General features: G+C 54.8%; 1 protein-coding gene and 1 long non-coding RNA gene across 51 annotated transcripts in view; one reads left to right on the top strand and one right to left on the bottom strand.

Moving 5' to 3' along the window:
* CELF4 (CUGBP Elav-like family member 4) overlaps positions 1-25,392 on the top strand; it is a 324,294-nt gene that overhangs the window by 280,285 nt on the left and 18,617 nt on the right. For 10 of the 50 annotated variants that reach the window (XM_063653554.1, XM_063653550.1, XM_054461158.2 and 7 more), the window contains exons 4-10: positions 11,691-11,819; positions 12,050-12,129; positions 12,481-12,624; positions 13,772-13,919; positions 16,050-16,199; positions 20,370-20,435; positions 22,175-22,258. In XM_063653554.1, the coding sequence (XP_063509624.1) occupies positions 11,691-11,819; positions 12,050-12,129; positions 12,481-12,624; positions 13,772-13,919; positions 16,050-16,199; positions 20,370-20,435; positions 22,175-22,258 (801 nt within the window). The remainder of the gene's footprint in view (positions 1-11,690; positions 11,820-12,049; positions 12,130-12,480; positions 12,625-13,771; positions 13,920-16,049; positions 16,200-20,369; positions 20,436-22,174; positions 22,259-25,392) is intronic. The other 40 variants (XM_063653556.1, XM_063653553.1, XM_063653592.1 and 37 more) reach the window with 7 other exon arrangements.
* On the bottom strand, positions 10,539-12,475 carry LOC129018966 (uncharacterized). The gene is made up of 3 exons (XR_008495466.2): positions 12,340-12,475; positions 11,206-11,289; positions 10,539-10,784 (listed from the first exon to the last, which is right to left on the bottom strand). It is a non-coding gene; the product is annotated as an uncharacterized LOC129018966 (long non-coding RNA).

Genomic DNA, 25,392 nt, shown 5'->3' with positions numbered 1-25,392 from the left:
AATCTGTCTGCTTTCTGCAATCATTTTTCTCTCATCTGTGTATCTATCTATCATCTAACATTTAATCTGGATATCTAGCATCTATTAATCATGTCTACCATCCATCCATCTCTATGTCTATCTGCAGCCCATTATCAGTTATGAGTTAATACACCGTGTACTTAAGCATGGGCCCTCTGAGTTCCTTGAGAGTGGGCAGCAGGGAATCCAGGAGGGCCATGGTGGCTGGAACAAAGTGGGATAGAAAGGAACCCAGAGGCCTGAGAAACTGGGGCCTGGGATTCCCCACTCAGAGCAGGGCTGGCTGGTGGATGGAGGGGGAAGGGGCACAGGGGAAGAGAGAGGAGGAAGAAGAGGGGGCTTGCAAAGCCCTCAGGGGCTAAGCCGCATGCTGACCTAGAGAAGTCCCCTCACTCTGCCTCCTGAAATTAGTTCAGTAGCTTTACAGGGTGACTCCTGAGCAATGGGAAGGATGGCCAGGCACAGGCAGGTGTCAGGGCATAGAAGGTGGGTGCTGCCATCCCTGCACCAACAGGGCCCAGAATTTTGCAGTCTGAAGGGCTCTATCCCAGCAGGCAGGTGGAGGGCCAGGGACGCAGTGCCTGAGGAGAGACGAGCAGCCTGGAGAAGACCAATCCAATCACATCCCTTCCCTGCCCTGGCTGCATGTTGATATCACCTGAGAAGCTTTAAATAACCAAAACCAGAAATACTGACATCTGAGCTCCCAACCAATCCCTCAAATCCGTATCTCCGGGGCCAGCCCGAGTCACCTGGCTTGTCGAAGCCTCCAGGTGATTTCCATGGCAGCCAGGGCTAAAGATCTCTGTCCCATGAGATCTAAGACACCTGTTATTCATCCTTGAAGGGCTGTCCTGAGGGCGCAGGGGCAGCCGCTGGTGCTACAGGGCGGGATTTGGGCTCTGGAGGCACATAAGACGTTATTCTGGGCTCCCTCCTGGGTCTCGCAGGGAGGCCAGCAGGCCTTCTGCAGGTGATCAGGAAGCATCATTCCTGCAACTGAGTGGTAATGGAGGAGGCTGGGCCAGGTGGCCTCTGAAGACCCACTCCCAACCCAGAGTTGCTAGAGGTTCTCGGCACAGTGTTCAGGTGTGGGGAATGGGCGTGGTGGCTGCAGCCGCCAGGTCAGTCTCTTCATTCCAGTGTAACTCCTCCCGGGTTAGACAAGTAAGGAAGATGCTGAGGCCTTGCATCTCCCCGGGAAGATGGACAGTGGGCTGGTAGGCAGCTTCTCTATCGCTGTCCATCCACAGAAAGCCAAGCCCCACTGTCGATATTAAAAATGGGCTGTGGGTCAGAGGGGCAGGGGGTTTGCATGGCCGCCCCCAGCACTGAGTTTTTCACTGTGTCTCTGGCGATGGCGGGAGGCACCGAGGAGACCCATGCCCACTCACCCTCTCTGTGAGACTGTGGAAATTTGGGTCACAGCTGGGAGGATTTGAGGCCCCATGAGGGTCAGCCTGTGGCTAATGTTGGAAGGTCTGTGGCCAGGTGGTTTGCAGGCGGCGACCACTGCCCCCCACACAGCCTTATCACTGTGCAGCTCTGCGCCCAGCTAACGAGCCCCCGCTCCGTGGTTAATAGAGACAAACAGCTCTAAGTGAGTCTTTTATTTCTTCCCCAGCATTTGTGGCCACCTGGAGTAGATTCTTTGCCCTGTCAATGAGATGCTTTTAACACCATTCCTTGGTCTCTTCTTGCCGCTCCTGCCCTGTAGACCACCCTGTCCTCCTCCTCCCCTGCAGAAGCCTCCCCCCGCCCATGCTGGAATAGCCCTGCTTTGTCTGTCTCCTTGAAAGCTGAGGACAAAACTGGCCATAATTTATGCTCCCGCGTGATATAAAGGAAAAAAAGCCCCATTATGTTATAAATTATCCTGCAATGGGTGAAATGCAGGAGAGTGTGCCAGACGCCAGCGGAAACCCCATTAGACAACAGAGTTCGGCTGCGAAAAGTCCCCACAGAACTCCAGGGCCGTCTGTCGTGTGCCGTGCGCCTGGTGGATAATGTAGCAGATCAAATGTATAATCAGTTACCTGGAGAGACGGCTGCGCACCACTACCCCAGCAAAAGGTGACTTCTACATAGAGCCACTGTGGTGTCCCAGGCTCCTGCTGAAAGGCCTGACTCAAACTCATAGGGCAAGGGTCCGAAGGCCAGAGGGAGGCAGCAAGGGGGCAGGTGGGGACAGTTCCCAGACCCCTCACCTGTACTGAATCCCAAGGCTCAGCTTCTCCTGACTCAGGGTCCCTAGGCCAGCTCATCTCCTCTCAGAGCGCAAGAGATGGGAGTGAAGGAGCCATTCCTGGCCCCCCAGAGGGTGGAATGAACAGACCCCAAGTTCTGGCTCTGGTTCTGCAAACATACTGCAAGCCCCTCAAAGGCACCCCTACAAACCCCTTTCTCAGGTGCCACACCTCTGCCCAGAACAGGCCTCAGGGGCCAGGGAGGGGCTTCGGGCATGGAGGGGGTAGTGCAGTTAGAGGAGATTCTGCCAGCAGGGCAGACTTCCTGTGTGATGATGAGAGAGGACATTTTCAGCCCACATTTAAGGGAGGGGAAGGCCAGAGGACTCAAAAGGAAAAACTTTACCTCCTCGAGCACCTAGGAGACTTCCAGACAGGCAGGCTGTGATCAGAGGGATGGGCAGGACTGGGGAGGGACTGTGAGGCCTAACTGGGACCCCAGGCAATGGGGAATCCCATGAGCCCACTCCCTTGCAGCTAGCAGCAGGCTATGGGTGCCCCACCCACTCACCCCTTGGGGCTCTCAACCAAAGCCCTAGCTCTCAAAAAGCAATGTGGTTATTGGGCATTTTGCCAGTGGTCTGTGCAGAGATGGAGGGGTGGAGAGGGAAGAGAGGGAGTGAGAACTCCAGGCGGTACCCTCTTCTGCCTGGGGGGAAAAGGAAGACCCCCAAAGCTCAGCTCGGTCCAGACCACCTGGGGCTGAGTCCTGCCTTCACCAGTGACTGGGTGTGATTTCTTGGGAAAGATATTTAACTTCTCTGTGCCTCAGTTTCTTCATGTAAACAGTGGAAATAATCAAATACCTGCCATACCTGTAAAGTGCTGTCCTCAGTGTCTGGATCATAGTAACTGGGGGCGAAATGAGAACCACTGTGATTCTTCTTGTTGCTCTTACAGCCACCACCTGGAGGATTGAGTCAGAGCCGCAGCCATGGGCAGGGCATCTCAAGCCCGGGGCAGGGAGGTGGAGTTGACTGGGCTGAGCAGCGCTGGCTGGGGTGGCAGGGGTTCTGTGATGTGGGAGTTGGGTCCTTCAGGCTCTTGTCATGTAGGGCCTGGTGACGTTGTGTTGGGCCACAGGAGCAGCCATGGGTGCCGTGGATGAGGAACCAGATGGGGCCAAGGGAGGGCATGGTGCGCTCTGAGGCCAGGCGCAGGCGAGAATGGGCCCAGGGTTGGAGGCCCAGGCCAGGCTTCCAGAGGTCAGAGGAGAGGGGCCAGGCCTTTTGCCTTGGGGAGGTGCTTAGATCAGGGTGGGTGGGAGAGGAGGAAGGGGTGTGTGTGTGTGTATGTGCATTGGGGTGTGTGTCTGTGTGTGTTATGTGTGTATGTTGAGGTGTGTGTTGGTGTATCTGTGTGTATGTGTATGTGCATCTGTGTGTGTATGTTGGTGTGTATCTGCACATATGTGTTTGTGTATGTGTTGGAGAGTATGGGCGTGTGTATCTGTATGTGTATGTGTATCTATGTGTTGAGGGGTGGGTGCTGGTGTGCATATTGGTGTGTGTAGGTTAGTGTGTATGTCTATGTATGTGTTGGGGTATGTGTCTTTGTGTGTTGGTGTGTGTGTGTGTTGGGTGTGTGTGCATGTTGGGTGGTTGGGTTTGTGTGTTGGGATGTGAGTTGGGTGTGTGTCTATGTATGTTGGGGTATGTATGTGTATATGTGTGTATGTTGTGTGTGTGTGTGTTTGGGTGTGTAGCTATGTGTTGATGTGTGTGTACGTGTATGTGTGTGTGTTGGGTGTGTGGGGGTGTTGGTTGTGTGTGTTGGGGTTTGTGTATATTTGGTGTGTGTATATGTATGTATGTGTGTTAGGGTGTATGTTGCTGTATGTGTGTATGTTGGGGTATATGCATCGGTGTGTATTCATGTGTGTATTGTGTGTGTGTCTGTGTGTGTATGTTGGGGTATATGCATTGGTGTGTATTCATGTGTGTGTTGGCGTATATGCTTTGGTGTGTGTTGGGGGTGTGTGTATATGTTGGGGTATATGTGTTGGTGCATGTATTGGTGTGTGTGTGTGATGGGGTATATGTGTGGTGTGTGTATTGGGGGTGTGTGTATGTTGGGGTATACATGTGGTGTGTGTATTGGGTGTGTGTGTGTTGGGGTATATGTGTGGTGCGTGTATTGGGGGTGTGTGTATGTGGGGATATATGTGTGGTGTGTGTATTGGGGATGTGCGTGTATGTTGGGGTATATGTGTGGTGCATGTATTGCGGGTGTGTATGTTGGGGTGTGTGTGTGCATGTTGTGGTATATGTGTGGTGCATGTATTGGTGTGTGTGTGTGTTGGGGTATATGTGTGGTGCATGTATTGGTGTGTGTGTGTGTGTTGGTGTATGTATGGTGCGTGTATGGGGGGTGTGTTTGTGTTGGGGTATATGCATGGTGAGTGTATTGGTATGTGTGAGAGTGTGTGTGTTGGGGTATATGTGTGGTGCGTGTATTGCGGTGTGTGTGTGTGTGTTTGTATGTTGGGGTATATGTGTGGTGCATGTATTGGTGTGTGTATGCGTATGTGTGTGTTGGGGTATACGCATGGTGCATGTACTGGTGTGTGTCTGTGTGTGAGTTGCCGCTCCCTCCTACCGCACACCCTTTCACACTCCCTGCTATTGCATGTGCTGTTCCCTGGCCCGCAGTGCCCGCCCCTTGCCTCTCCCACAATGCAGACCCTGCCCATGGATCATTCAGGGTCCAGCGCAGGCCTTTTAGGTCTTTCTCAGCCCCTCATACCTACAGGGCTCATCACTCCATGCTCTGTTTCCGCAGTATGTCCAGTGCCTACTCGTCTCCAGGAAACACTCATTTCCTACCTTCTGAGGATTCCTGAAGGTCAGCTCCTTGTCCCTTGCACCCATCACCATGCCAGGTTTATAGCAGCCCCACCCCCAATGCTCATTGAGCAAATGGATTCATTTATTCATGGCAACGTGTATTTGTTGAGCATCTACTACATGCCCGGTGACTTAGGAATTGGACCTTGCATGAATGAACGAACATGGACATCTCATTCATGGAGGAGAGAGGTCAGAGGGCATGGAGTGTGGGTGTCTGTGTAGCCCCTTACATGATATTACCAGACTTGGCTTGGTCTCAGAGTGAAGGGGAGCCACCACAGGGTTTCAGCAGGGGAGAGACAGGGTCTGCCCTGGATTTTAATGCCCCCCTCTGCTGTTTTGTGGAGAGCAGACAGCAGGGGCTTGGTGGGTGTCAGCACTGAGGAGGTGACCATCATGCCTGGGTGGCTCCAACCTCAGGGGAGAAGGAGGAGGGATGGCGGACCCTGAAGTATCTGGAAGGCAGCGCTGGCGAAGGAGTGCAAGTGACGGGGACTCCAGTCTCCTGCCTCTTCCACCCCAACATCAAACAGCACCAGGCCCGGAGGGAGCCAAGCAGATCAAGGCCAGCACTGCCTCCTTGGGGGCGGGGCAGAGCGGGTGAGGGTCTTCATTTGCATGCCATTGCAGGCCCCCAAACACTTCCTGATCCCAGCAGCCTTTGATCTGGTTTGATGTCTCCTTCAGCCTTCTTCCCAAGCAGGAAGGCTTTTATCCTCAGAGGTGGCTCCCAGCCCAGCTGGCTGTAGCACAGTGCGATGGAGGGAAGGGGAGTGCGTAGCTCTCCACTGGCTCAGGCTCAAAGCCCTCCTGAGACCTGGCCTGTGGTGACCCTGTGTCTCAGGTGAAGGAACTGGCTCTTGGGAGGATGGCCAGCCTGGTCACATAGCTGCAGGTTCTTGACTCCAGTGTGGACAGTGGTGCTGGAAACTGTCTGCGCCAACCTCATCGGGGGTAATTGCTGGGTTCTCAGCCTCCAACGATGGGAGTGCAGACCCCTGTCCCTATCCACTGCATCCCTACTTAGAAGGCAGTTCTGCTGCTGTATGCTGCCCCCTGGGGCAGTGAGGTGGCTCTACAAGGGCTGGCAAAGGGGAAGAAAAGGAGGCCTCTGGGTTTTGGGGTGGAGTGGTCAGGCAACCTTGAAAACTGCACAGATGTAGATTCAGATGAGTTGCTTGTCCCTTAGGAACCATGGGTGCTTGACAGATCTGGATTGGGAGAATTCATGGAAATGGCATGTAGGGATGCTCAGTACCTTTAGGGGAAATGTCTGTTTTTGCACAACCCATGTAGACCTCCTGGTGGAGGCTGGAGAGCATCTCAGTGGTTCTCAAAATGCTGCTGGCTTCTCTGACTGACCTGGGCTGGCACAACTTTGCTCAGTTTAATGTCCCTGGTGGTCCTGTCTACACTCCCGGGGTGGGAGTGGGCATCACCCTCCTGCCAGCTGGGGTCCCCATGGGTGAGCAGTAGTGATGGTTACATTCACAATAGCTGGCACTTATTGAGCCTTTTCTCTGTGCCACGCACGTGCTAAAAACCTCATTTAATTCCAGACCTGCCTGGGGGGTTATATGCCTTGCCTGAGCCTGCACAGCCAAAATGTGGTGGAACTAGGATTTGACAAACAGCCTCAGTTAGTATCTGGAGGACACCATTGGCCTGGCCCTCCTGTTGAGTCAGGTGTGTCTCCCTGTCCCTTGCTACTGAAGGTCCTCCCTGATCCACAGGTAAAGTTAAAGAGGGGGGCATGTCCTTCACCCTCAGAGTCACTGCCTGCGGGCCCAGAGAGAATAGAAGACCCTGGGATCCAGGAGGTACCCTGGGGGGGGGGGGCACTGCATGGAATGACCCTGGGCTCCAGCCTCTGCCTGGCAGCTGAGGATCAGATTCATGGGGTGCTCTGGTCTCTGGGCTCTTGCCCAGTCCCTGTCACTCCCCAAGACCAAAGACTCCAAAGCAGGAAAGAGGCCTCCAGCTCTGTCATCATGAATATCTGGCATTTTCTCTGCATCCCCAAACTGCTGCCTTTGAGCCTCCAGGTCTCCTAGCAGCCTCTCTGTCCACCCCACCAGCCACTAGACCTCAAAGCCATGTACTCCCCACCCTGGTCCCTGACCCCAGCATTCTCCCCAGCTCAGTACCCGCCAACCTTCCCTCAGCAGCTGGAGGGAAGAGAATAGTAAAAATCTACTGTGGTAATAAAAGGCATTAACCATCTGAACACTCGCCCACAGTGCCCCTGCAATCGTCTATCCTTAAGCAAGAAATATTGTTTAATGTTGATGGTAATGAGTGAATCAAATTGTGAAAATTAAACTGGAATTTGAGCATTAGTGCCAGGATGCTGGCATTTGGTGAGTCAAGTGGTACCTCCCTCCTCACCACTCAGGGGCCCACTCACCCTGCCCGGCCAGCAAGATGCTTCCCACGTGGTTAGGGTGGGGCAGCAGAGAAGGCACAGCCCCGAAACATCCCCCTTAGGGGTTTGTGCTAATCCTGAGGTTCCACTGAGGGTGCCCTGGGCTCTCTTTTTAGAATACAAATCCTTTCAGCCTGAGCCCCGTCCTTTCCTGACACCCTGAATCGAATGAGCTCAGGAGTTTTTGTCTCCCTCGTGGAGGCACCCATGGGAGGATGCAAGAGATTCTGGCAGCCAGATTCCATTGTCTTTTCGTTAGCACCTATCACTTCCCTGGGTGTCACCCAATGCTTTTTATAGGTTTTATAGAGCTCAGAGTTAGACTGGGGTTTAAGGAAAATTAAAAAGTGTCCTGAAGCCAGAGGAATGGGTGATGTATGCGTTGGTGGAAAGGAGAGCAGGCAGGAGGCAGGTGAAGAAGCAAAGTCAAGCTTCCTCAGGGTCCCCTTCTTGCAAAGCTGCCACAGGCAGGGACCACTTGGAGCAGTTGAAAAGGGCAGCCGAAGGCGTCCCTCCACCTCTCTGCCTTTGCTCAAATTCTGTTGTGGGCCTGTAGTCCCTGCATATGTCCCATGCACTTCATAACTCCAGCCCACCTCCTCCTGGAAGCCGTCAGGGTGTAGCTAGTTCCTCCTCCCCCTTCTAGCCTCTTCTGGCCTTCATCCCAGAGTTACTGGATGTATCTATCAGGCCTTTGTTCTCTCATCAGGGGCTCCAATGCAGAGGCTCTGGGCCCACAGACCAAAGACTCTGGACTCTCCATGGATCTCAGAGCCATGCACAACTCTTTCTTCCCAACCCCTTAAAAGAGAAAACCCAGAAGTGCTCTCAAAACTCATCTCAGATCCTCTGTTCTAACAATTCTCAGGCACACAGTGCGTGCTCAATCAATGCCTGCTGAAAGGGGAGCCAGAGGGGAGATGCAAAGTATGTCAGGGGTTTTGTCCAGCCCCTCCTGAGGTGGCTGTCAGCACCTTCACCTGACACAGAACTGGGAGCTTCTCCTGTCCACAATTTTATCGTCTTCCCCCAGCCCCAGCTCCTGCGCAGGTGGGGTGGCGAATACAGACTCTACCTACTCCCTCAGACATTTGAGTCTGAGGCTGGGTTTCTTTGGTATCTTGCAGCCCTCCAGAAAGGTAAGGGTGGCTGTAGTTTCCCTGGGGAAATCCAGATGGGGAGGAAGAGGGGGAGCCTGGCAGCTTATATGTTTAGAAAGGCCTCGAGAAGGAGGCGCTTAACTGAGAACTGCACAGTAAAGGGAAATTTCAGGGGAGGGGAACGAGGAATTAGGAAAAAACAAAAAAAAACCCAAAACCGGCAAAAAAGAAAGTGGCTGGATAGAAAGGCACATGTGGATGAATTTTAATGCAATCAGAAAGCTGTCATAGCAATAATAAAGGAATGCATTCAGACGTCAGGAGAGGCGAAGGCGAGGAGCTGCAGTCTCCGCATGTAAATCAAGCTTGGGCAGAGGAGGTGCCTTCCCTTTCTTTCCTTTTTCTGTCCAAGTGAGGAAGTGGAATTTTTAGCAAGAGGGCCAGGGATTAGCAGGGGCGGGGTTCCATTTCTAAGTCTTTCTGGAAACCCTATTCGATTGAGCCTTTAAAAGGCACTAAAGGTTGAGGGGGAGGTAGGGGGAACACTGGGGGCTGTGCCTGGAGAGAAGAGTTTTAATTACTCCACAAAAGAAGGAAAAGCTCCCATTTCACTTCCAGTAAATTGCTGTTGCTGCTTCCAGGAGTCGAACATAAGGGCTCCCCAGTCTTTCCTCTGTCTCTGTCATCTTTCCCCCCAGCCCTCTTCTCCCAGCTCTTTGCCTCTAATTCTCTTGTCTGTGTTTCCTGCCATTTTCTCTCCCCCGCTCCCTTTCTGCGCTGAACTCTATCTCCTCCCATCCCACTTCAGCTTTTCTCTTCCACCCTCCCTCTCTCTTCCTTCTCCTTGTGCCCCAGAGCCTGGAGTAAGTGGGGGAGGGCTGCACGCAGAACCCTGGAGATGGGGTGGGGGTGTGCCCCAAAGTCTTGCCAAGCCAAAGGAGCCAGAAGAGCAGCTTGAGGCAGATAGTGGGGCTGGGGCTCTGGGGTCCAGAGCTTTAGCTGAGGCCCACCCTGCTGGAGGGCCAGCTGGTGTTTTTTGACCCACAGCTGGTAACAGGGACCAGCAAATGTGCCCTACAGGTTATGGGAGGAGCTGGGACGCGGCACCACATCATCATTGAGAACTGGCCCAGTGCTGAGTGCATCTGGACTGAGGAGTACCAGCAGGGCAGAAGGCAGGAGGACTCTGCAGGTGGCTTGTGGAGCGCAGGGGCCTGGAAACTTCCTCTGCTTTGCTTCAGAACCCGGGACAGACCCTCAGCTCTAAGTGAACTCTCGTGACAATTTGGGCAAGGTGGGGGTTCTCTGGGAGAGAAGGTACCAACCACCTTGAATACAGAAGGACACAGGGTCCCTGAGTGCCCATGTGTTCAGAGGAAACCATGAACACATGGCCATTTGCAGTTTTGGGGTCTGCATTTCTGCAGCTTTGGCTGTGTGTCAATCATGTAATCATCCACAAACATCTAGTGAGTGCCTGCTGAGTGCAGCCACCCCTGGGACTCTGTTCCAGTTCCTATGGCTGCATACCAATTTAGCCCGAAACTGAGTGGTATAAAACAACCGTTTATTTTGCTCATGGATTCCGTGGGTCAGGAATTCACGGGGCACAGCATGGAAGGCCTGTCTCTGCTCCAGGATGTCTGGGCCTCAGCTGGAAAATTCAAAGGCTGGGAGCTGGAATTATCTGAGGACTCGTTCATTCACATGTCTGGTGGTTGATGTTGGCTGTCAGCTGGGAACTCAGTTCCTTTCCATGGGGACTCTTCTACATGGCCTAATTGGGGGTTCACAACATGGTGGCTGGCTTCCACAGAGCTAACATCCCCCCGCCAAAACAGAGGCAAGTGGAAGCTGATCTCTTTTATGACCCAACCTCAGAAGTCACCTGGTATCCCTTCTGCCATTCTTTATTTGTTAGAGCAGTCAAGGGGAAGGAATACGCCCCCCGACTCTCAGTGAGAGGTGTGGCAGTCACACTGAAGTAGTAGCATGTGGGCTGGGGGTGCCTTCTGCAGTCATTCACCGGCTGCTGCAGGTGGATACAGCCCCGTGCGTGCATGCCTTGTCTCCCTGAGCACACAGCATGGGGTCAACAAAGCACTTGATACTCATCCCAGGTGTGTGGGGGCTGCTGAGGCATCTTCAGGAACAGGCGCCCCCAAAGTGCCCAGGGTCGAATTTTGCAGCGTGAAGAAATAGGAAGAGCCAGACCGAGGAGGGCACATCCAGATGGAAGAAAAAATATGAGATACCAAGGAGGTGTGCCCTGGGATGGCACAGGGCGGGCAGTCATTCGTTCTTTATTCACCTCATCACTGAATGGAGGGCCTCCTGTGCTTCAGGCACTGCTGCTTCAGCAGAGAGCCCTGGTCTCTTTCCCCAGTGAGCATCCCAGGGAATGGGTGGGAAAGGAGAGCTATACGGAAACCCACAAAGTAGTCATTGTCCTTTGACATTCCGGCCACAGGGATGGGGGGCTGAGACAGAGTAAGGGAGGGGTAAGAAGGGGCATGGGTGAGGAGGCAATACTCAAACTGAGACCTAGAAGAAGACGACTGGACCTCGTGATAAGTGCGCTCCAGGCAGGGGAACAGCATCTGCAAAGGCCCGAGGTCAGACCCGCCAGTTGTGATTCATTTTGGAGCCTGTAGAGGATAGCGCGTGAGACGAGGGAGGAGGGGAACGCAGGCTGCCCGTGTGCTCTAGTGAGGGGCCAGCCCAGGGGCTCTGCTCCTCAGGGTGCAGCCTGCCCTGCAGGCGGGAGGAGGCCGAGTCGCTGCGATCCAGCTCCTGCCTGCCACAGCCCTCTCCGCACCTGTCCCACGGCTGTGCGCTCCTACCCCACCCACTTCTCTCCCTCGCCCCTCCCGCTCCGACTAAGCCCCGCCCCCGTCCCCCTCCCCCGCACCTCTCCCCCGCCGGCTCCGAGCCCCCGCCCCGCCTCCCCGGCTCCTCCCTTTCCCTGCCGCCCTTCCCCTCCGGCCGTGCCCTGCTCCCGCGCAGCCCGGTCCCTGGCCCGGGTAAGCATCTCCTAATTTTGTTCTAGAAGATAGAAAACTCTTCGTGGGCATGCTCAACAAGCAACAGTCCGAGGACGACGTGCGCCGCCTTTTCGAGGCCTTTGGGAACATCGAAGAGTGCACCATCCTGCGCGGGCCCGACGGCAACAGCAAGGGTGCGCGGGGCGGGGCCGGGAGGGATGCCCAGGAGGGAGGGGCGAGGCGGAGGGAGACCTGAGGGCTCCTCTGAGTCTCCGGGGCCGTCGTCGTCTGTCTCTGGGCTTCTTGCTGTCTCTTTCTCAATCTCTGCCTCACCGGTCTGCGTTCACCTGGGATGCGTCCTCTCCTCCCGGCCCCTCCCTGGCCCTGCTTCTGGGTCCCAGCTCGGCCTCTCGCGTCCCCGCAGGGTGCGCCTTTGTGAAGTACTCCTCCCATGCCGAGGCGCAGGCCGCCATCAACGCGCTACACGGCAGCCAGACCATGCCGGTGAGTGCTGGCCCCTTGGGGCGGGGGCGAGGGCAGTGGCGGGCCGAGACCCCAGCACCCGCTACGCCCCGCCGGCTGTCCAGTCTCCCCAAGAGACAGGAAAGCATGACCCTTATCCCCGGGCCTCAGACAAGGACCTGGAAGCCCAGGGATGTTAAGGAACCGGCCTGAGGTTACCCGGGTAGAAAATGCCCGCGGTGGGGTTCACACCCCATTCCCCTGGGCGAGCGCAGATGCCGCCCCCTCCAAAGCCCCCCGAGGAGCGGGCGGGGTGGGCGCAGGCCAGAGGCACCGACAGCTGCGGGAGGAGGCTCTGGAGCAGGTGGGTCTCACGCGCCGCCCCGGCCGCAGGGAGCCTCGTCCAGTCTGGTGGTCAAGTTCGCCGACACCGACAAGGAGCGCACGATGCGGCGAATGCAGCAGATGGCTGGCCAGATGGGCATGTTCAACCCCATGGCCATCCCGTTCGGGGCCTACGGCGCCTACGCTCAGGCAGTAAGTGGCAGCGCGCATGGGCAGCGGTTCTCAAGCTCACTCCCCTGGGAGCCTCAGAGAGCGGGACATGAAACCGAAAATACTACTCTATCCCTTGTCCTCTCCCTCCAGAGTGAGGAGGGGCCGGGAATGAACCCATGAACCCGGGGGGTGTAACTTCAGAAGGGTTTGAAAGAAGGCTGGCCCAGTTGGGGTGGCTGCCAGGAGGAGGTGGGCTGCTGTCTTGGTTCTAAGGGGCAGAGCTGAGAAAGGCCCCACAGAAAGGTGGGTTACCCTGAGCCTTTTCCTCTCAGCCAGATCAACGTTGAACCCCAGGAAGCACAGATGAGAGGGGGAGGTTCAGGTCATTGGTTGCACACCACCCCTACTCCATGGAACGATGACTTCAGGCCTTCTGGTCTCTCCTGGCAGGGCTCCTGTGAGGCGCCCTAAAGCCCTACACACCCACACTTCTGATATCCCCTCAGGCCTCTGGCCCACCTACTTCTTTCTTCCACATGGGGGCCCACTCTGTCAGCCTCTCCCGGAGCTCCCTCCAGACTGGTAACCACAGCCCCCATGTGGGTGGCACTGAGGCAGGCCACGGTTCTGGGTCTGAAAATGCAGGCTTACCTCACTTCTGCAGCACTGTCCGCCTTGGCCACATTCCGCAGCCTCCCCTGTCTGCACTCACCTTTGTGAAAACGCTAGGGGTGCCTGGGGTTCTATTCATAATTCTCCTGTCACTTCTACCAACAGACTCCAAATTAAAACCATTGTGGACAGAAACCTGTGCTAAGTAAGTTCTGCAGAGGCTCATCCAGCATGTCTCTAGTGCTTTGGATGTCACTTCCCCACGAATGACAGGCTGTACACAGGGCTGACTAGCACCCACAGAGCCAGTCTCCTCCCCTGCCCCTAGCAACAACTTTGGAGTTCCAAAGACCCTAGCATTACTTTTAAATACAGTCATCTCTCAGGGCGGTGGACTCTAATAGCTGTTGAGGTACAGGGCAAGAATGGGAGAGGCATCAGGGCTTTCTGGAGTGGTAGCTGGGAGCTTCTGGGGCTCAGAGCCTGGGAGGTTGGTCTCCAGGAGCTGAGGCCCCTGTCGGGGAGGGATGCCCCCTGGAAGCACGTGATATTTTTTCCACTCCCTCTGCCCCAGCTGATGCAGCAGCAAGCGGCCCTGATGGCATCAGTCGCGCAGGGCGGCTACCTGAACCCCATGGCTGCCTTCGCTGCCGCCCAGATGCAGCAGATGGCGGCCCTCAACATGAATGGCCTGGCGGCCGCACCTATGACCCCAACCTCAGGTGAGCTGGCAGGTGCCAACACAGGGTCTAGCCCGGTGGGAGAACAGCTGGCCCCAGGCTGGGACCTAATTTCAGCTACCAGCGGACCATTCTGTGGCAAAAGCACATAGTGTCTGGGCCCAAGAGGCCTTGCCTTCTGGCAGTTTATCTCAAAAATGTTCTAATCCATGGGGATCCAAGGGAAGATGAGATATGGGACTCACGCAGTCTACCGTGTGATTTCAGGGTGGGGCGGATTTCTCTCAAGCTGTTTAACCTTATCAGGAAACAATGTATCTTGATGTCTACTAACAAGAGACCTGGAAGGAAATTGACATGAAGACATCTCCCTGTGGTGTCTATGATGAAAAGAGCCTTGGCCTTTCTGTGGCCTTGTTCAGCCCCTGGCCCAAGCACAGAAGGAACCCATTTGGGTGTCGTCTTTTTTTTTTTTTTTTTTTTCATTTCCCTTTAACCCAACCTAGACTCACTGGCTTTTCCTAAGACAATTATGCAACAAGCTAAAGAGGGCCACAAGAGTTATCAAGGGACAGGAGTTTGGAAAGAACCCAGCTCACAAATCATGTTTTCAATTGAATCTTGGCTATTGTCCAGTCCAGTGAGTCTCAGCTGTTGCAGTTATGCCCCCGAATCCCCAGGACATCTGGCAATGTCTGGAGACATTTTTGATTGTCACAACTGGGAGTGGGGATTGCTACTGAAATCTAGTGGGTAGAGGCCAGGGATATTGCTGTACATCCTACAGTGCACAGGACAGCCACCACAAGGAACTATCTGGCCCCAGATGGTAATAGTGTCAAAGTTGAGAAACGCTAGTCTAGTGCTAAGGGCTGGTCCTGCACCCCAGGCTCTCATTCACTGAGCTTCCTTGGCTCTCTGTGCCCAGGCCACAGCAGCAACTTTCCTAATATCCAAGAGCTGTTCCTTTCCCAGGTGAAAGCCAAAAAGACTGTGCCATCTCTGGGCTCAACTTGAACACTACCCTTCACCTCTGATCCCCAACTTCAAGGGATACACATGAGCCCAGGCAGTGGCCAGCCTCAGGTCCACATTCTCAGAGGGACCCTGCCTCCTACATGAGAGGAAGGCCCTTTCCAGCCTCTGGGCTTTCAGTACAATCACCATAATATCCACATCTCAGGTTCCACCCACCTGGCATAGGGAGGACACAGGGTATTGTCATTTGACCCCAACTTTATTCTCACCATCATGACCATTACTATTGCTTCAACTGGAGGAGGCCAAAGTGTCTACTTTGTGTATGAGCTAGAGCTGAGTCTGGGCTCTGTAATAACCTCTCTGCCTCAGTACAAGAGAATGCCAGAATTAAGACCTACTCCATCTGAGCAGAAAAACTTCTTCCTGGAGAGGCATATCAGCCCCCCAATGACCGAGTAAAGACCAGCTCATCCAGCCTTAGCTGAAGAGAGAGTAAGAGCACTGAAAAAGACTTAAGGAGGGCCAGGTACGGTGGCTCATGCCTGTAATCCCAGCATTTTGGGAGGCCGAGGCGGGTGGATCACTTGAGGTCAGGAGTTCAAGACCAGCCTGGCCAACATGGCGAAACCCCAACCCTACTAAAAAATACAAAAATTAGCCGGGCCTGATGGTGCATGCTGGTGGTCCCAGCTACTTGGGAGGCTGAGTCAGGAGAATTGTTTGAACCCAGGAGGCGGAGGTTGCAGTGAGCTGAGATTGCACCACTGTACTCCAGCAACCTGGGCAACAGAGCAAGACAAAAAAAAAAAAAAAAAAAAAAAAAAAAAAGTAGAAGAAGAAGAAAAAAAAGAAAAGGACTTAAGGAAGACCAAGTGTGGTTACAGTCAAGGGCATTGAGAGTAGTCTATGTGCTGTCTAAGGACAAGCCATCAGGGTCAGATAAATCTTATTTGGGCAGGTGGAGTTTGGACTCTGCCATGAAGGATAGATACAATTGGGATAGGTGAAGTCACTTCATATAGGGAGATAAGCCAAGGCATGGGTCATAGATAAGATTGAGCTGGTATGTGAGGTCCAAGTCTATCTGCAGGTCCTTGGAAACAGTTGAGTGAAGCTTTATGGGTGAGCCTTCCTCACCTTTGTTCTGCTTGCCTCCCCTCCTCCTCCACCCTTCCATATGCCTGGAACCAGGTGGCAGCACCCCTCCGGGCATCACTGCACCAGCCGTGCCTAGCATCCCATCCCCCATTGGGGTGAATGGCTTCACCGGCCTCCCCCCACAGGCCAATGGGCAACCTGCTGCGGAAGCTGTGTTCGCCAATGGCATCCACCCCTACCCAGGTAAGCACATTTGTCAGCACTTATTTCCCTATGCAGCACATTCTTTATCCATGCTGTCCCTCCCTTGCTGTTATAACAAGATGTGGCTCCTGCCCTCTGTCCATTCCTTGATGAAACCCCAAGTGTGATCAGAGAGGGCCAGCCTCCCATCTTCCTTCAGGGAGCCCGTGATGGAAAAAATGAGACCAAAATCCTGCCCTTGGGGATGTGTCATTCTGATCTGGGAGACAGATCCCCATTCCAGGTACTCCCTTAGGGAAGAAAGGAGACTGGGTGCAGTTGTACAACCATGTAGAGAGGCCAGTAAGTGCAAAATAATTGAGTGTGAATTTAACCTACAAGAAGTAAGGGGATAGAAACTAGAAGAACAATCAGGGTTAGTGTTAAGTAGGAAAAGACTCTTTGGGAAGGAGTGAAGGGAGGTATAACAATTGGCAGTCTGTCTAGTACAGACCAGTCCGTCCCTTGATGCACACAAAAGCGCGATCATGGTGCACGCAAAAGCGAGATCAGCACCCTGGACAGCTCAGCACCACAAACAGCCCAGCACCTTGGACAGCTCCTAGACTATCTTTTTTTTTTTCAAAAAGTCTGGCACACGGAAAGATCCAGGAGGCCTGCTCCTGATTAACTTTGTTCCTCAAACTTAGCCGTCCTCACAGGGTGAGAGTGCCCAGTTGGCCTGAAGCAGCTCTTCTCCCTGGTCTGGAGAATGGGCTGCTATCAGGGCAGGGAAGCTGGGCCCAAAGCCCTCTAGTAAACTACAAGGGCAATGTGCTCCAGATGTGGAGTGCCGCCCCGCTTCCTGGAGGGCAGAGGATGAGGTTAGAGTCCCCGTAAGTATCAGTAAGTACTCAGTTTGTGCTGGGAAAGGGGGGCCCAAGAAGTAGAGCAGGACATGGACTCTGGGAGGTCAGAGTCCATTGGGAACACAATCTAAGTCTGCAGAATGATGAGACAATACGGCAGAATTAAGTTTGATCATGAGTGAATGTTCTCAGACTTGAAATGCTAAAGATCCCAATGAATGGAGAGTTCTGTAGGCTAAAGAAGCCCAAAAGAGCATTCCCAAGGAGGAAACTACCATCGAGCATTAACAGATGGGCAGGAATTGGAGAGGTGATGAACAGGGAACACCCTCCTTTGGAGGAACCTGCCTGGCAAGAGTGGAGGTGGTAAGGAGATTGGCACACAGGGCAGGCAGGCCAGCCCAAGGTGGATTGGCAGCAGGGGCTGGGTCCTGTTCCCCACTCTGGGTGCCCATCAGAATCCACTGTGGGGCTTTATACAACCACATAAGCCCAGACATTCTCATTTCCCTGTCTAGAGTGCAGACCAGGCATTTGTAGTATATAAAAGTCCCACTAGCGGCAGAGTGCAAGGTCACTGTACTAGAGGGAAATAGAGGAGAATTTCCTGACTTTGAACTTGGAGTTGTCCTTGATCCCATTCCCCATTCCAGAGCTTGCCCCATAATATATCCCTCAGTCCACCAAGAAGAGGCCAGAGGAGTCTAGAGAGTGAAGTGATGAGGCTCTAATGATCTGGAGTGTTGTTTAAGGGTGATGATCCCAAGCTGGTAGGGTGGCAGGGTGGGGCTGTGCAAGCTGGGGGTGGAAGAGATCCCACCAGTCTAAGGCTCATGGGCTGGGAGATGGCATCCCCAGCACATCTGGGTGGCTTCATTTCCCACCCCTTCCTGCCCACAAGCCCATCTGGATCTCTGGATCCTGATAAACCTGCTCCTTCCCAACCCCGTCTGGCATCTGTGAGCTATTTCCCTCATGGAATTTGGAAATGTTTCTTCCCCTATTTGTAACAATCTGCCATATCTCATAAACAATTTATTGCCAGAGCAAGAGGGAGGGAGGGATGGAGGGAAGGAAAGGAAAAAAGTAGTACATTAAAAAAATTAATTTACCATCTTTAAATGCGGAGTTTGGACCCGCTGTAATGAGCGAGATCCTTCAAAATGTTCACTCTTTGGCAGTTACTAATGAGGTCGTTAGGCAGAGAAGTAGAGAAAGGTCTCATAAATGCTTTTCTCTGTTTCCCAGCCCCAGGTAGCTTTTCTGATCTCCCCTGTTGGGTTCTTGCTGGATACACACAGTGTGGCCTTTACTGTCACATAAACACCCTTGAAGGGGTGGCTCTTGCAAACATTAAAGATTGATCATTCATTCTTTTCATCATACTCTTTGCCAGATGCTTATGATGTTCCTGGCACTGTGCTGGCAGCTGCCATGCAAATCGTGCAGGTTATATTTTGCATGAGGGCACCAAACTGTATGCCCAAAGGAAGGGGCACCCTTTTCTAATTTGCATAAAGACACTGCGTGGGTGAATAGCTGGAAAGACCAAGAACACAATCCGGATGTGGTTCTCCTTCCATAGAGCTTAGAGGCTGGCAGAAGATAGGGGCAGAGGGAAGGCAGAGAGGAGACCATCCTCCCAAGTACATCACACTGAGGAGCCCTCAGCGCCAGTCTCTACCATGGGGGAAATAGAGGGACAGGGTGTGGGACGGGGACAGCCCCAGGCAGGAAGCAGCCTGCATTGTGGCTCATCTTCAGCTCCCCCCATCTGAGCAGAGCCCCTGTGGGTCTGACTCCCCTGCCGCATCCTGCTCCTGGAGGCTATGGAACCTACTGTCCCACTGTCTCTAGGGACCTCTGCCCCAGGCTTTTCCCTGGGCACCCCTCAGGCCCACGTGCTCTTTTTCTTTCTTTCTTTTCTTTTGAGACAGAGTTTCGCTCTTGTTGCCCAGGCTGGAGTGCAATGGCATGATCTCAGTTCACTGCAACCTCCGCCTCCCGGGTTCAAGTGATTCTCCTGCCTCAGCCTCCTGAGTAGCTGGGATTACAGGTGGCCACCACCATGCCCGCTAATTTTTTTGTATTTTTAGTAGAGACGGGTTTTCACCATGTTGGCCAGGCTGGTCTCAAACTCCTGACAGGTGATCCACCCACCTCGGCCTCCCAAAGTGTTGGGATTCCAGGCATGAGCCACCTTGCCCAGCCCAGGTGCTCTTTTTCTAATGGAGGTTTACTGAGATACTCAGGGAAACGTGCTCAGGAGGGAAGTTGGGGCACTCTCCCTAGACTAAAGGTCCCAAAGCCTGGCATAGCCAGTTAGCTTAGCTGGCCTGAGTTGATAGGCGGATCTTCCCAGATAGTTTCTTCCTGCCACCTCGTGTTATCCAGTTTTCCCTCAAGCATCCTAGGGCTTCATCCTCCCTCTGGGCAGTCCCTGCCTCTACCACCTCTCTGGGCTTCCAAGGCCAGCCCACTCCCACATTAGTCACCACCAGCCTTGGTCGCCAAAACCAGTGCCTACTGCTGGCCCATGCTTCAGGCTTTTGCCCACAGCTTCTGCAGAGACAGCAAAGGCAACAGAAGGGAACCAAGCCTTTCTCTCAGCCCAGCTTCCCTGAGTTTCTTGCCAAAGTATCTGTACAGGGGACCTCTCTTCCCACTGGGCAGGAGACATCCCAGGGTCACAGTGTCGGAAGACAGGAGGAAGGTCCTTGGTCTTCCGGTTCCTCGGTTCTGCGGGCAGCACCCCCTCCCAGTTTGCTGGGAAGACCCTATTTGCATAGCTGGTCCCTGCTGAGAGGATCTTAGCCATGGACTGGGGGTGGAAGACCTCCATGCCTGGTGCAGCTTCCCTGACAGTGAGGGTGCGTCCCTCTGTGTGAGCAGGCACAGTGGCCCAGGAGGAAAAAGTGGTAGTGTGAGGCCTTCTTGCCCTTTATTTCACCCACTGGGGGCTGCTAGCCCCCTCCCCTTTCCCCACAGCCCTTCTGCAGGGCTCGGCCCCTTGTGTGTCCCCCCAACCAGCATCTCAGTGTTGAGGTTTCCTTGGCATCTCCTCCCCAACCCTCCACAGTGCTCTGTGTGAGCCCCCATCTTACCCCAACCCTAGGCCAACTGCAGCTTGCATCCCCCAGCCAGGGTGGGCAACTGTCTACCCTGCCAAGAGCCCTGGGCTAGGGAAGGTGACCCCCAGAGGGTCCAGGCACTCAGGGTTTCTGTCTCAGATGCCCTGCCCCAGGGCAAAGCCCGCAGTAGCCAGAAAAGGCAGTGCAGCTACATCATTGTCCCCATGGGCATGAGGGGAAGGGCCAGTGTGGTGGGCACTGCTGACCTCTGTCCCCTTGGCTCCCTACAGCGCAGAGCCCCACCGCCGCGGACCCCCTGCAGCAGGCCTACGCCGGAGTGCAGCAGTATGCAGGTCGTTAGTATCCACGCGTCCCCACGGCTCCTTCCCCAACTCCGTTTATCTCTCCACGCCTGTGACACCAGTGCCCCCTCAGACCTGGGGCCAGCACTGCATGGGGTGGGGAGAGAGAGTGGAAAGAGGGGGGGCCGTGCTGGCAGAGACCCTCCAGGCTGCCTTCTTGTCAGCGGGCCACCGAGAGTGCCCCTTCAGTGGGGTTGGGCAGAACTTCAGGCAAGTGGGCAGGCCAGGTGGAAGTTTCACCCTTGCTGGGCAGTTACCTGTCTTTGAGGCCAGATTTCCCTTCCCCAAGGAGCTTCCAGGGCCACTTTGCCCAGGAGCACCAGGTCTGACACCAGCACCGCAGGCGAGGCTGGACCTGGGTGCTGCCCACCATGGGCCACAGTCACTGGCCCAGGAAGCACAGATGCCTGGTTTGAGAGAAGGAGGGCCTCTAGAAGAGATACCATTTCCCCATTCCCTTCCTCACACACTGGCAGCAGGATGGGGCTCCAGCAGGTGTGACAGGGAGCAGAGGAGGAGAGGTGGGAAGGGACAGCCCTGAGTGAGCAGAGGGCCTGGGATCACTGAGCCCAAGCCGAGCTGTCAGCCAGGCTTCTCTCTTTCTGTCACCCCCGGACTACACAGCACCCCATCATCGTCCCTGCCTAGCCTGTGTCCTACTGCCTGACCTGATCGGGGTCTCTCTTCCCTGTGCTTAGAAGAGCCAGTGCTGTCTCCCATGAGTGCAGTGGGGCTACCTGGCAAGGGGTGAGGGGACAGATGAAGCTGGCCTGGCACATCTGGAGCCCAGAGGAGGTGCTGTCACCTCTTGGGTCCCCTGAGCTCTGACTTCAGGCTCTGCTGCTATGGGAGCCAGGCCAGGCAGAGGAGGGAGCCGGCCACTCCTGTCCTACCTGGGGCCCTTTCCAGTTGGACAATCAGGTTTATCCAACTCAGTCCTCTGCCCCTGGGGACTACCCCCTGGCAGCCTTCCCAGAGGCCAAGTCCACACCTCAGGTGGCCCCCCACCTCCCACACAGGTGCCATTTGAGTGGGAGTGAGGGCCTGCCAGCTGGAGTCAGCTGTGGCTCAAAGTGGGAAATCCTTCCTGTGGATTCCAGGTGGTGTGGGGTGATCTTGTCCAGGCCATTTTGGTGTTTTTAATTATCCATGATTGTGTGTTATGCACACGTGTGTTTCATCCACTATTTCAAATTCAACTTGCCTCCCCCAAAACATACACACACGCACGTGCATGTGTGCATGTAATGTATGCACACATGCACTAACACCATGTACACAAGTGCACGCGTGCACACACACGTACACACACCCACACACTTGCGTGTATGCATGTAATGTACACACACGTACACACACATACACCCACACACATGCATGTATGCGTGTAATGTACATACACCCATACACATGCATGTACACATGTAATGTACACACATGTACACCCACACTTGCATGTACACATGTAATGTACACACACATCCTCACACATACATGCATGTATGCATGTAATGTACACACACGTACACACACCCACACACGCATTTCCACTCTTCACCTTGCAACTCCTCTGTTAGTCCGGGAACTGAAAGCCGGCTTTGTCCTAAGTGGCTGAGTGGCAGGGTGCTTTTTGGCTGATCTGCTTTTACTGCCTGCACTGAAATCTCTCTCTTTCTTCCTGCTTCCACTCTCTGCCTTGTCGCCGGCTCTTGCTTCTTGTCTTGGGCCTCCAGCAGCCGCCTACCCTGCTGCCTATGGTCAGATAAGCCAGGCCTTTCCTCAGCCGCCTCCAATGATCCCCCAACAGCAGAGAGAAGGTGAGTTTGCAGGCCAGCTCCTGGGCCCCTCCCTCCCCCTGTTGTCCCCAAAGAGGCTGCTCACCTGGGCCTTGGGCTGGGGTGTGCATTGGAAAGGTGACCACGTTTGTGTGCTGTGTTGAGGTGGGCAAGGGAAGACAGCAGTGCTGTGAGGAGTGGCGCTCTCCAACTTAAGGGTAGAGGTCCGCTTCTTGTGGGCAGCTCTGTACACCAGAGTGGTGTCTGGCCCAGGGGCAGGGGCCTGGACAGAATGCCCTGAGGGCTGGCAGGTCCCACACGAGGCGCCTTTCCTACTCCCTTCAATCATTGCTGCTGGCCTGACACAGAGCTCACATATCGAAACCTTGGTCTATGAGAACCCTTTCCGAATGGTTGGGTTTGTGTTTCTTCTTTGGCAAGCCCTTGAACCATCCCTTAAACAGAACCTAGCAGAGGTTAGGCATGTGTGTACCAGTGGAGGCCTTGTCCTTGACCCAGGGAGTTTCTGGTCTTCCAGAGGAGATAGAGGCCCATCCTTGGGGTCGTCACTGGAGGGCCCCCCACTGTGTTCCCAGGGAGAATAGCTGGGAGATGAGACTCCAACAACATGGTGGATTGCAGAACCAGTTCTGATAGCTGTGTGCATTGAGGAAAAGATGGTAACCAGGCTGAGAGCGTCAGGAAGGGAAGCCCCAGAGGAGGTGGGGTCCAAGAATCCCCCTCCTCTGACGGGCAGGATTTGGCCAGTGGGGAGGGTGGGGAGAAGCAGGAGTGTTCATGGCTGAGGGGAATGAGAGAGGGAGATGAGTTTATCACCCACAGAAGCTGTGACATCTGGGTGACCAGGAAAGGCAGGTGGAGCTCCCAGGGCAGGACTGCGTGGGCAGGATGAGAAGAGATGGGAATGCCCCAGTGCGGGCCTAGTGGAAGAAGGGGGTGATCCTGGAAAGCTGTGTCCCAAGGCCCTGGTGTGAACATGGCAGGACAGCAAGATCTTTGGGTCAGATGCCAGGGACCTCAGAATGCCAGTCAGTGTCTTCCCATCCCAGTGCCTAGGTACCCACATAAGCAGGAAGACAGGAGGCTGGATGAACAGGCCCACCCTCTGGGACTCTGTGGGCCTGCCACAGAGAGCTCAGCTTGAGGGGGCAGGACACTAACAAGGTCCCATTCTCTCTACCCCTATGGAAACGGTCACTGGGTAGTGAGGCACCAAATCTGCCCCTGCAGCCCGTGTGGTCAGAGCCTTCCGGTGGCCTCCAAAAGCCTGACTCACAGCCCCTGCAGCACAGAGTCCTGGAGCCCTCCGATGTAGGTTAGTCCTGGAAAGAGCCTCAAGAGTCTGCCGGTCCAACATCATTTGACAGGCCCCAGTGCCAGACAAGTCCCTCAGACCCCAAACAGGTGCCACAGCCTGCCTGGCTGAGAGCCTGGCCTTCAGAGAAAACCCTTTTGGGTGGGACTCTGGCACCTCCTTCCCCTGTGAGTCTGAACAAATCACTCTATGCCCTCAGCCTCAGTGTCCTCACAGCAAAATGAGGAGAGTGGGGAGCGTTCTCTGGAGGGGTGTGAGGACGAAGCTAGCTGAGTCTGTCCCCGAACTCCATTCTGCAAGTGTCTGTGCACACTGCCCTTCTTTTACCAAGCTACCACCCCTTCCAAGGCTGTGCATGAGGCATACTGCCCCAGCTCACACCTAGCAGGCAACTTCTGAGATCAGGGGCATCAGGGCTTCCCATGCCCAGGAAAGCCAAGTTACAGGGACCCAGAGGGTGCACAGGAAGGCCCAGCCCATACCCTGCCTCACGCTGCTGCAGCTGAGGGACACTGGGCTACCACTGGTGAAGTGGGGATGGGGGTGGTCCCCTCATCAGGCTGCAGCCCTGGGCCTGCCCTGCCCTTGCCTTCCCCACAGTCCAAGCCTTCATCAGTCAGACCGGGGCCACAAGGGGTGGGGTCCAGGAGTCCCCATGTTGCCCGCTCCAGCTGCAGAACAGAGAGCTGTGCCTATAGGCCCTGATATCTCTTCTCCCACTGGTGCCATTGTCAGCTCCCTGAATCACTCTGGCCTATTGGCTCAGGGGTCTCTAAATCCTGCCCCACCCCTCACACAGCTATAGGTCAATGGCACCCTGCCCAACACACATGACAGCCCCTACTGCAGGCCTTAAACTGAGGCCCCCATGGGCCCCTCTGCCCCTCTCCCACCCTACACTCTGCACCATCTCATGTGCATAGCTCTGAACTCCTCCTCATTCCTTCTTGCCATCTCTGAGCAGCTGCAGTTCCTGCCCCCTCACCCACCCTGCTCCCTAGTCTAGGCCCTCTGTGGCCAATCCTGGCTCCAGCCTCTCCTTGGGGTGGCAGGATCTGCTGCTATTGTCCCCATTCTCCCAGGCCATGGTGCATGGGTTGAGCCACCCCAGGGATGCAGGGGATGGGGAAGAGTAACGCACGATACCAACAGAGCCGCACAGCATGGGTGGGTGAGAGCGTGGCACTGGGAGTGGTTTGTCAGGAAGGCTTCTGTGGGTCTGGAAGGATGAGCAGAGGTTGGCAGCACATAGAGCTGGGGAGGCAGGAGGTCCAGGCAAGGGGAACAGCAGGAGCAACAGTGCAGCTGCTGCAGAGTCCAAGGTGCGCATGGGGCCAGGGAGAAACAGGCGCAAGGTGGGCTGGAGCCTGGCCAAAGCCGTGTCCCACAGAGTTGTCCGAGTCATGGACAAGAAAGAAGGCTGCGTTCCTCCAACCCTGCCAAGAGTTGGCTTCTTTATGTCATGGTCCCCTCCCCATGTGGAATGTCATGGAAATACCAGGATATTCTGGTGGCAGGGGAGGACCCTTCTGCCACCTCCTCATCTTTGAGCTGAGCCTGAAAACAGACAGATGCCTGAATTCCCCAGAGGCCATCTGCCCCACAGATGGGACAAGGTTGCCCTCAGGGATGGCTGCCGCAGTGGCTCTGCCAGGGCTGCAAGGTGGTCAGGGGTAGCCGCTTTCTGTCTCTTCAGCTCCGCTTCACCATTTCTCAGAAGGCTGGGCTGGACCACATTGGTCTCTAAAGTCCTGCCAGCTCTGCCATCTGCATGTTCTGTAATCTGTGAATGAGGGAGTGCAGAAGGGCTTGGCAGTAGCTGGAGTTAGACAGTGTGTGG

This window comes from Pongo pygmaeus, chromosome 17, assembly GCF_028885625.2.
Source record: "Pongo pygmaeus isolate AG05252 chromosome 17, NHGRI_mPonPyg2-v2.0_pri, whole genome shotgun sequence".
Lineage (NCBI taxonomy): Eukaryota > Metazoa > Chordata > Mammalia > Primates > Hominidae > Pongo > Pongo pygmaeus.
This window is presented reverse-complemented; position numbering and strand designations above follow the sequence as displayed.